The sequence below is a fragment of the Carassius auratus genome, unplaced genomic scaffold (assembly GCF_003368295.1).
Source record: "Carassius auratus strain Wakin unplaced genomic scaffold, ASM336829v1 scaf_tig00216402, whole genome shotgun sequence".
Taxonomy (NCBI): Eukaryota; Metazoa; Chordata; class Actinopteri; order Cypriniformes; family Cyprinidae; genus Carassius; species Carassius auratus.
Genome location: NW_020528551.1, coordinates 1 through 10,832, shown reverse-complemented (window position 1 = coordinate 10,832; position 10,832 = coordinate 1). Strand labels below are relative to the sequence as shown.

At 40.4% G+C, this 10,832-nt stretch overlaps 1 protein-coding gene across 1 annotated transcript; it reads right to left on the bottom strand.

Moving 5' to 3' along the window:
* Window positions 1-410: 410 nt before the first annotated feature.
* LOC113098046 (myosin heavy chain, fast skeletal muscle-like) lies at window positions 411-8,410 on the bottom strand. Its single transcript, XM_026263018.1, has 19 exons — window positions 8,234-8,410; window positions 7,973-8,148; window positions 7,732-7,877; window positions 7,553-7,643; window positions 7,058-7,447; window positions 6,781-6,907; window positions 6,528-6,646; window positions 6,248-6,444; window positions 5,982-6,165; window positions 5,735-5,900; window positions 5,523-5,647; window positions 5,106-5,414; window positions 4,792-4,995; window positions 4,571-4,696; window positions 4,258-4,428; window positions 4,070-4,174; window positions 3,891-3,986; window positions 3,643-3,774; window positions 411-532 (listed from the first exon to the last, which is right to left on the bottom strand). Exons 3-19 carry the CDS (start codon window positions 7,839-7,841, stop codon window positions 512-514), a joined length of 2,673 nt encoding a protein of 890 aa, XP_026118803.1. The 5' UTR covers window positions 7,842-7,877; window positions 7,973-8,148; window positions 8,234-8,410; the 3' UTR covers window positions 411-511.
* Between the last annotated feature and the right edge of the window lie 2,422 nt (window positions 8,411-10,832).

The window sequence follows — 10,832 nt, the reverse complement described above, 5'->3', positions numbered from 1 at the left end:
ATGCGTGATCTTCTGCTGCCATCTACTGGATATAATGATAATTTCATGTGATTGACACCTCAAAAGTTTTTGTTTTCCACCAGGATTTCTGTGAATTTTTTTCATGTCATCTCCATGAATGAAAAGTGAATCTTTAAAGGGAATTCTACTTAACAACTGTAGAGTTAAAAAATAATAAAGGCTTTTAAATATTGTGTAAGAGTTAACAGTCGTATCTGTTGAGAGTGCAACCACAGAGGCCAATCAGTGTTTAAGAATCTGCTCAAATGTTAGCAGGAAACAGACTTAAAATTTAAGTACCAACTGGTATTGCGGTACTTTTACACAACTTGGGATGCTATGATACTTCTCATCCCATATGATGGAATGCTTAATTAAAAGGCTTGATAGTTAAAGAAGGACAACAGCAAGAAGTTTGCAGGTTTACTTTTATTGTGGCTAATGGCATACTGACATTTCACAAGCAATTCATATTATATGATGACTTGCTACTGTGTCTGGATATTGTTCCTCACTCCTCTGCTTCTTTGCCCTGAAAACAAGAACATATGAGGGTCATTATGGCCTCACTAGACTATTTTATGTTTACGTGTGAGTTTCATGCAGAGCTCAACTTCCCAAGTTTAGATCCATTCCTAATCCCTAAAACACCTGAACCAGATATTCAAGATTTAGCACAAACTTTAAACTCAAAATTATTTTTATTTCAAAAATGTTGTAATTGACATACTTGCTAAAAATGTTACACTGAATTAAGCTTTATTTTCATTATACTGTACAAGATTTGAACACTTAAAGTATAAACTGCTTCATTTATTAAGATAATTTATTAGCAATCTAGTCTTTCGCAATATGGACAAGGTAATAGTCAACACCATGTATCCATGTGGTGTAGTGTATTTTCTATGATAAAATCAGTGCTGTGTGAACAAATAACCTGATAACATGGGATCCTAAAAAATATGGGCGCTTCATGCATCAAATGTGAACTGGGCCTAACTATATGTTTCTGGTATTTTGCTTATTTATGACAAGGTTATGTACACAATTTCTGCTGCTTAAAAATGGCATAATGTGAAGTTTATACTAATTGTTATATATTTAATTTAATTATGAAAAGATGCTGGCAAAATTATTTTGCCTTGTGATTATTAGGAAAAAATCAATATCCATTATCAATCAACAAAATTGTTCATTGCAACCCTAATTCAATCACAATATTTTTCCAGTGCTGCAGTTTTTATTTCAGTGAGCTTCACGTGGATTAAAAGAAAAGTTGTATTGTAGTCGTTTATTCTGTCAGCCCCATTCTATTTTTTTCCATCACTTGCCGGACCTCCAACAGAAGACAAGATTTTGATAAAACATCCTGGTGAGAGACCCGTGAAATACAGTCAAGTTGTTTTGAGCTGAATAGTAGAACTAACTTAACTGACATCTTTGCTTTTTGTAGCTATTGTTCTGCCCAACACTGTTATGGTAGTATAATACTTTTGCCCATTGTCATCCAGACCAGCATGCATCACTCCATCTGCCCCCTGGCTGTCCGATGTCTCAGTGAACATCGCTCTAAAGTCAGGGCTGCAGAGAGGAAATGTCATAAATCAAAAAAACTCTACCGACCTCAGTGTGTATCAGTCTCTCCTCTCTTCCTTTACTGCAAATGTCTTCACTGCAAAAACATTATACTACCACAACAACATTAACAACTGTTCTGACTCTCGCACACTTTTCAAAACTTTCTTTTCTCTTCTTTGTCCGCCTCTACCTCCTCCTCCTTCGACTCTTACAGCTGAAGACTTTGCAGTTTTCTTCACAAATAAGACAAGAACCATCAGTAACCAATTCTCCACTGATGATAACTTCATAACAACTAATATACACTCTCTCTCCTCCTTCTCTCCAATCCTACTGCTTGTTCAGTTGATCATATCCCCACTCACCTCCTTCAAGCCATTTCTTCTTCAGTCATACCTTCACTTACTCACATTATCAGCACCTCTCTTCGCTCTGGTAAATTTCCCTCAGCATTTAAGCAGGCTTGGGTAAGCCCACTGCTTAAGAAACCATCTCTAAATCCAGCACCAAATCCAGAAAACTACAGACTGCTATCCCTTCTTCCATTCATTGCCAAGACATTTGAGCGAGTTGTGTTCAAGTTCATGTTATTTGTACAGAACAACCTCCTGGACAGCAACCAATCTGGCTTCAGAAGCAGTCAATCAACTGAGACTGCTCTGCTCTCGGTTACTGAAGCCCTGCGACTGGCAAGAGCAGCTTCCAAATCCCCAGTACTCATCTTGCTGAATCTGTCTGGTGCTTTTGACACAGTTAATCATCAGATTCTCCTGTCCACCCTCAGAGAGTTGCGCATCTCTGGAACCGCACTCCTGTGGTTGAAGTCCTACCTCTCCGATAGATCGTTCAGGGTGTCTTGGAGGGATGAAGTTTCTAAGTCACAACTTCTTTGTATCGGGGTTCCTCAAGGCTCAGTACTTGGACCACTTCTCTTCTGCATCTACATGACGTCATTAGGATCTGTCATTCAGAAGCATGGCTTTTCTTATCACTGCTACAATGATGACACCCAACTCTACTTCTCTTTCCAACCAGATGACCCGATGGTAGTTGCTCACATTTCAGCCTGTCTGAGTGACATTTCTAGCTAGATGAATGACCATCACCTTCAGCTCAACCTTAATACGACAGAACTGCTGGTGATTCCAGCTAACCCATTGCTTCACCCCAACTTCTCTATACAGATGGGTTCATCAACCTTCCAGGACAGCCAGAAACCTAGGAGTTGTGATGGATCTTCAGTTAAGCTTCACTGACTACATTGCTACAACGACCCGGTCCTGCAGGTTTGCCTCATACAACATTAGGAAGATTAGACCCTTCCTGTCACAGCAAGCCACCCAACTTCTTGTCCAAGCTCTTGTTCTCTCTAGACTGGACTATTGTAATGCTCTCCTGGCTCTTCCTGCATGTACTATTAAGCCTCTACAACTGATCCAGAATGCAGCAGCGAGGGTTGTCTTCGATGAGCCAAAAAAGCTCACGTTGCTCCTCTCCTCATCAGGTTACACTGGCTACCAGTAGAGTAGTTGCTTGCATCAAAATCAAGGTACTGATGCTTGTCTAAAAGACGACCACTGGCACGGCACCAACATACCTAAACTCACTAGTTCAAACTTATGCACCCTCCAGAAACTTGCGCTCTGCAAGTGAACAATGCCTTGTTGTGCCATCCCAAAGAAGTTCAAAATCACTCTCACTGATCTTTTCCTGGACTGTGCCCAGCTGGTGGAATGACCTCCCAATCTCAAATTGAGACTTTACTCATTTTCAAAAAACATCTAAAGACTCATCTTTTTGCCAGCAATTGACCAACTAATACTAGCACTTACCTTTACTTGTCTTTCATATTCTTGAAATAGAATTTAAAAAAAAAACATAGCTGCGAGTTCTGTGCTAGACTAACTGAGATTTGTCATGACATTTGTATACTGTTTTTGTTCTCTTGCTGATCTGATTGCTTCTATTGTTCTCATTTGTAAGTCGCTTCGGAGTGTCTGCTAACTGATTAAATGTTAAATAGTATGGGAGTATAGTATGTCGTAGTATAGGTTTGACTTTTACCTTCCCGGCTTCACGGCTCTTGGCTCTCAGCTTGTTGACCTGGGACTCAGAGATATCAGCGCGCTCCTGAGCCTCCTCCAGCTCATGCTGCACCTTCCTGTACCTGGACAGGTGAGTGTTGGCCTGCTCCTCCTGTTAGGATAACACCAGATATCCAACCCCTTTCAGTGCATTGCACTCATGGCACTAAATGTATTGAATAGAAAATGTAAAAACTTTACACTTAGGACATTTGACATTAAACTTACAGCTTCTTCAGCCTGGCGCTTGTAGGCCTTCACTTTCAGCTGCAGCTTGTCTACCAGATCCTGCAGTCGGATCACGTTCTTCTTGTCTTCCTCAGTCTTTGGGTGTAAGTATTGTTCATGGTCTTAGTTGAACTATGTATATTGTAATGAAATTTAAATGTCTAAATCCAGTGTTTTACCTGGTAGGTGAGCTCCTTCACTCTCCTTTCATATTTGCGAACTCCTTTCACAGCATCTGCACCACGTCTCTGTTCAGCTTCAACTTCAGCCTCCAACTCATGCACCTTCAGTAGAGAATTATTTTTGTCACTTGTCAAATCTCTGCCATAGCCAGTTAACCTTACACTGTATTTAGCTTGTAATTTACCCTGGACTCCAGTTTCTGGAGCTGTTTCTTTCCACCCTTCATGGCAAGACTCTCAGCTTCATCCAGACGGTGCTGCAGGTCTTTGACAGTCACCTCCAGGTTCTTCTTCATCCTCTCCAGGTGAGCACTGGTGTCCTGCTCCTTCTTCAGCTCCTCAGCCATCATGGCAGCCTGAAATATGAGCCAATTAAAAAAAACTAGCCAATATAGACAGGAATGCCTTCCACGTAAGATCCCTTTGTAACCACATGAAGATAAACAAAGTTAAATGATTGTTAAATTTAGAGTAGATAAAGAGAATTTAAGTGCTCACATCAGTGATGGCCTTCTTGGCCTTTTCCTCTGCATTTCTGGCCTCCTGGACTGCATCATCCACCTCTCCTTGAACCTGGACCAGATCAGCCTCAAGCTTCTTCTTGGTGTTAATAAGACTTGTATTCTGTGGGATTTAAGCAGGTAGTTTATGTAGTCTACATTTAACTAAACTCTGCTCTCATGTAAACTTAATTTGCTCAGGGTATAGTTTTTCTGTACTTGTGAGTGCAGCAGTCCCACACGCTCGCTGGCATCCACCAGCTCCTGCTCAGCCACTTTGCGGCCTCTCTCTGTTTGCTCCAGTGCAGCTCTCAGCTCCTCAATCTCTGCTTGCATCAGGTTATTCCTGCGCTCCACCATGGCCACCTGCTCCTTCATGTCCTCCTGTCCTCTGACAGCTTCATCAAGGTGCAGTTGGGCATCCTGTGGCAATGTTCTTTAGTTGTTAGTTGCAGGTCATTCTCAGTTAATTCATGTATAATATTATCATACATTTAATATGCGTTTCAATTCCTCATTCTTCAGAGAGATACCTTGAGTTGTCCTTGGACGTTCCTGAGCTGTTTCTGGGCCTCAGCAGCCTGGCGGTTGGCATGACTCAGCTGGACCTCCATCTCATTCAGATCTCCCTCCATCTTCTTTTTGACTCTCAGGGCATCATTCCTGCTCCGGACCTCAGAGTCCAGAGTGCTCTGCATGGAGTCGATCACTCTTTGGCTGTTCCTCTTGATCTGTTCCATCTCCTCATCCTTCTCAGCCAGCTTCCTGTCAATCTCACTCTTCACCTGGTTCAGCTCCAGCTGCACACGAAGAATCTTCGACTCTTCATGCTCCAGGGTGCCCTGATGGATAGTAGTCAATAGTAGGAATTGTGACATACTGACAGGAAAGTTATGTAATGCTCAACATGTTAGGAAATTAAATGATTTGACAGTTTTAAGTTACAATACTTCAGCTTCTTCAAGAGCAGCCTGGATCTCTGATTTCTCAGACTCCACTGTCTTCTTTGCCTTTTCCAGTTCATGAATGCTCTTTCCAGTCTCTCCTAGCTGCTCAGTAAGGTCAGAAATCTCCTCTAAAGGATTTTAAAAAGAAGAATTGTAAAAACTTTCTGTTTTAATGTGTCTTTTATCCTTTATTTACGAATAAAAGTGCAATTTACGTTGCAGATTCTTGTTCTCCCTCTTCAGTGTCTCAAGGTGATCAAGAGCTTCTTCGTAGGAGTTCTTCATTTTGAACAGCTCAGTGCTGAGAGAACGAGCTTCTTTCTGAGCACCTTCTAGTTCAGCCTGGCTTTCCTCATACTTCTGTTTCCACTCTGCTAGGACCTAAGAAAAAGGTACTTATTGTTAATTAGCCAAGTCTATGGATCCAGGTTTAGATTAGAAGATTATCTGCATCTTTTTCACTTTGTCAAAGTTTCTCTGCTTCTTGTCAAGGTTGGCAGCCAATGAATTTGCCCTCTCCACATCAATCATGAGGTCCTCTACTTCACCCTGCAGTCTCTGTTTGGTCTTTTCCAGTGAGGCACACTTGGAGTTCACCGCTTCAATGGATTCTTCAGCATCCTGCAGACGCTGGGCAAGCTTTTTCCTGAAGAGAGTGATATTAAATGATAAAATATTACTAATATTTGTGAAATTAAATGTAGTGTGCTGGAGACATTGTTATTTACTTGGATTCCTCAAGCTCCTCGGTCCGCTGGATTGCATCAGTCTCATATTTGGTTCTCCATTGAGCCACCTCACTGTTGGCCTTAGACATTCCCCGCTGGAGTTCAGCTTTGGCCTCCTGCTCCTCCTCATACTGCTCTCTGAGCAAGTCACAGTCATGACGGGCTGACTGAACCGCATGGGCCAGAGCATTCTTGGCCTTGAAGTCAAAAGTGAAAAAACAATCAGCTATACATAGTACCAGATAATATATATATATATATATATATAGTAGGTACACACCTTAACCTCTTCTTCAATATGTCTCTTGAGTTCCTCAATCTGTTGAGTGTAAGCCTGTTTGACTCTTGTCAGTTGAGAAACAAGGGCTTCTTTCTCTTCCAGTTGACGGCTAAATTCACCTAGTATGAGACACTGTATAGTTATCAAATAGTCACAGAAGAGTTGTATGATGTCAGTAATGCGGGGTTGAATCACTTTTGTTTTTGCACAGTTCTGTGGCATTGTGTGTATGGTATATTTAGTATTTACATACCATTTTCAGTTTGGAGCCTTGCCTTCTGGGCATTTAAATCATTAAGTTGGCGTACAAACTCATCATTTTTTGACTTTAGCTCACTTGCTTGGTCTTCTATTGTACGGCACATCTTTTCAAGGTTTGCCTACATAAATTAAGAAATATCAAAGGTTGGAAATACCAAACTTTGGAATTTCTTTTGGAAATTGTTACAATTTCAAGCTGCTAAAGTTAAAGTAGTTTTGTAAAACTGATAATAGATCTTTAAGTTTTAAAAGTTTTCTCAAGATTGTACCTTTGCTTTAGCCACAGCCTCCATGTTGCTTGTCAGGTCATCAATCTCCATCTTGTATTCACTCTTCTCCTTCTCCAGCTTCTGCTTGACCCGCTGAAGGTTGTCGATCTGTTCTCCGAGTTCAGCAACACTGTCTGCCTGCTTCTTTCGGAGAGCTGCAGCTGTAGCTTCATGCTGCAAGGTGGACTCCTCCAGATCACGACGCAACTTCTGGAATTCAGCTTCACGCTTCTTGTTCATCTCAATCTGAGCAGCAGTAGCACCACCAGCTTCCTCAAGCCTCTCGCTGATCTCTTCAAGTTCCCTGGAGAGATCAGCTCTCTGCTTCTCCACTTTAGCACGAGCAGCTCGCTCTGCCTCTATTTCCTCTTCCAGCTCCTCGATACGGGCCTAAAGAAAGTATAAAATAATTTATTCAGTGATTCAGTGATGAGGATTTTCAAAGCTATGCATCTACGTCACAGTTTCACACAGAAAAATTATGGTTGCCATTACTTGAAGTTCTTTGATCTTCTTCTGAAGCTGTGCTCCTAAAGACTGTTCATCCTCAATCTTGCTGAGAAGCTGACTTATCTCAAAGTCCTTCCTGTTTTTAATGTAGTTTTTTTGTAAAATGTGCAAGATACTTATTAATGTGCAGTTGTGCAAAATTATAACATCTGATATCCACTCACTTTTTGATCTTCTCATCTGATTGCTGTTTGTCATTCTCCAGGTCCATTATGGACTCCTGGGCCAGTTTCAGATCACCCTCAAGCTTTCTCTTGGCTCTCTCAAGGTCCATACGGAGCTTCTTCTCTTGTTCCAGTGAGCCCTCAAGCTATTGTGATAGAAACCAGAGCAATAAAATATGAATTGGCAGAAATATTAATTTCCTAATGATTCGCGGTCTTGTTCTAATGCTGAAATTCTTACATCGTCCACTTGCTGCTCAAGCTTTGTCTTAGCTTTAGTCAGAGTGTTGACTTTGTCTTCCTCTGCCTGAAGGTCATCAAGAGTCTGCTGGTGTGCCTCTTGGAGGGCTTTCTTCTCTTTTGTCAGCTTGGCAATGCTCTCATCCTGAGAGCCATCTCCTCTGTCAGGTTTTTCACCTAGATGGATGCATTGTTTACTGCTTTCATTCTCAAGAACCTGAATCACAATCAGCAGTATGAAGATAGAATAAAAAATAATGACCTTATTTTCTGTAGCATGTTTCTCCTTCTCCACTTTTGCCAAGGTGAGCTCCAGGTCATCGATGTCTTTCTTCAGCTCGGAGCATTCATCCTCCAGTTTCCTCTTCTTGGCAGTCAGTTCAGCATTGATTTCCTCCTCATCCTCCAGTCTCTCGTTTGTCTCTTTGAGTTTGGCCTCGAGCTGGGATCTTGCTTTTGATGAGCCCCTTCACATCTCTCCTCAGCATCAGAGAGGTTTTCAGATTCCTGTTCATTCACATGGATATCGTTTATTACTTATGCTCATAGCTATAGGATCCATATTAGGATAAATATAGAACTGAAATACTCACAGAAGCTACTTGCAGTTGAAGGTCGTTTTTCTCCTGAATAAGTGATACCATTTTCTCCTCAAGCTCCTTCTTTTTAGCTAATGCCTTTGTTAAATCTTCTTTCATTTTCTCAAAGTTCTCTTTCATTGCTGCCATTTCTTTCTCAGTCTCTGCACTTTTTAGAAGAGGCTTAATCTTGAAATACAGCTTCATCCATGGCCAATGTTTGACATTCATGAAAGAGCGGGATGTTGTATTGGATGGCAAAAATTGAACTCTCTGTGGAAGCGAGTTTTTGTTTTTTGTTTGTCCAAAATCTTAAGCTTTATTTATTTTCTTGTTAATCAAATCATTTAAAATTTTTACTCACCTCCTCTCCATCATCTTTACAAACTCCCTTCTCATGAGGAAGCCACGACAAAGAGCCTGAGTCATGGTAACCAGCGTTGCTAGTTTGTCATCTCTCATCTCCTCACAGAGTACCCAACAGACCAGCTTTTAAAGAACACCTGTACAAATAAAATAATGTACAAATAAAAGTAGTATGTTTAGTAGTATGTTATGGAAGCCATTCCATGTAGATTTGAGTTTAGTCATTTGTTGTTGTAGCTCACTTTTGGTGTGTCCAAACTTGTATTGGGTGTGGTCAACATCAATAGAGCCCAAGAGTTTCCTCTGAAGCCTTTTTGTTGTCAATGAATTGTCCCTCAGGGATGACACTAGCATTTAATACTTTGTATCTAGAGGACATTTAGGGGAGAGTCATGCACTCAAAAAAAAACCTCTTTGGGCTGAACATTATTAAATCATGGAGAGTGGTTCCACATTTTTGTACCATGTTATTTGAACATGAATAAATCAAGTTATTAGGACATGTCTACATTTAGTTGAGTTTACTCAGTTTGCTTTAATTCATCCTACATGAAATATCTGAGAAGAGATAATGTGTTTACATCATGTAGAAGCACTGTCCATGCAAGTTTAGCCAAAGAGCTATACAAACATTATAAGATATTACTTTTCTTGACACATATAATGTTAGTTGTTGGTGGTTTAAGGATGGTACTATGTGTACATCATGCACTAGCACTCTCATTGGAGAAGTTTTTTTTTCAATTAAAGTATATTAGACTTTTCTTTTTAGTCCTCAACCCAACCAGACACTCCTTTACCACAGTGGTAACTCGCACAAAATACACCATAGAAAGTATTTTAAAATCACCACATATTAGAGCATTAGACATGAAAAAGTCCCTGTTATTACATCTCTCTAAAAAATGCATAATATAACACTTTATTTCAACATTTTCTCTCCCCATATCCAGTTCTGTTTAAAGCATGATGGGAAGTTTAAAACTTATTTTGAGGTACTTTATTAGGGTGGCCATATGCGCCATTCATACGGGACACATCCCAGCCAGTATTTTAATAATGCCTAAAATATCCAGGTTTTTGCTATTTGCACTGTGCAGGTTGATCGTTGTGTAACATTCATAAGAGCTACAAAGAGCAGAGCAGACAGCTCCTTATGATTTCGAATCTCTTTCACGTGTTTGTTCGTTTCATTTGACTTGAAGCATTGTAGTGCACTGTTTTTTTTGGATTTGTGCGCAGCGACGCTTCAAGTCAATCGAACGAACAAACACATGCGCATATTTGCATTGCTTTGATTGTTCCCTCTAGATCTCACCTTCTCACAAGCAGCCCCATGATTGGTCGATTATGTACAACACCTGCATGTTATTGGTCAACTGTTATTGGGTAGGTGCTCTGGATGTTTTAGCCAATATTAAAATCCTGGCCAGGACATGTCCTGTATGAACGGCATATATAGCTACCCTATACTTGATTGAAACATGTTCTTTCAAAATGGAAACATCGAGTTAAGCCAAAAAGCAACCATTTCAAGTCAGTTTAAAAAGATGCAGTCTTGAGCTGATGTTTGAATGACAAACCTGATGTATGGTGGTAAATCAAAATGAACTGTTTAAACGTCACGTATCAAAAAATGTGACTTTTCCAGGCTTTAAGTACTATAATCAGGTCCTAGGTGCATCTAACAACCAAGGAAACGTGAAAAAGTTTAATCCAGTAATTTTTTTGGTAAGCCTTTTCCTCCAATCATCTGAAAAAAACATGTGCATCTGGTTTAGCTTCCTTTTGACAGTGGCAAAGGGATCTCATTGTAATATTATTGTCCCTTTATCTGTAAGTATCCACCCATGGTACCATCATTTTGATTTTGCAAGCAACAGTGGTGTACCAGCTTTAATACCATGGTGAAAGTTT

Bases quoted from the DNA above. Each gene is read 5' to 3' on its own strand.
- LOC113098046 (XM_026263018.1), bottom strand. From the start codon at position 7,841: ATGGACCTTGAGAGAGCCAAGAGAAAGCTTGAGGGTGATCTGAAACTG. The intron at 6,166-6,247 runs GTAAATAACAAT...CACTCTCTTCAG, and splicing joins GAGGAGCTTGAGGAATCCAA to GAAAAAGCTTGCCCAGCGTC. The intron at 5,648-5,734 runs GTAAATTGCACT...AAAATCCTTTAG, and splicing joins GGAGAACAAGAATCTGCAAC to AGGAGATTTCTGACCTTACT.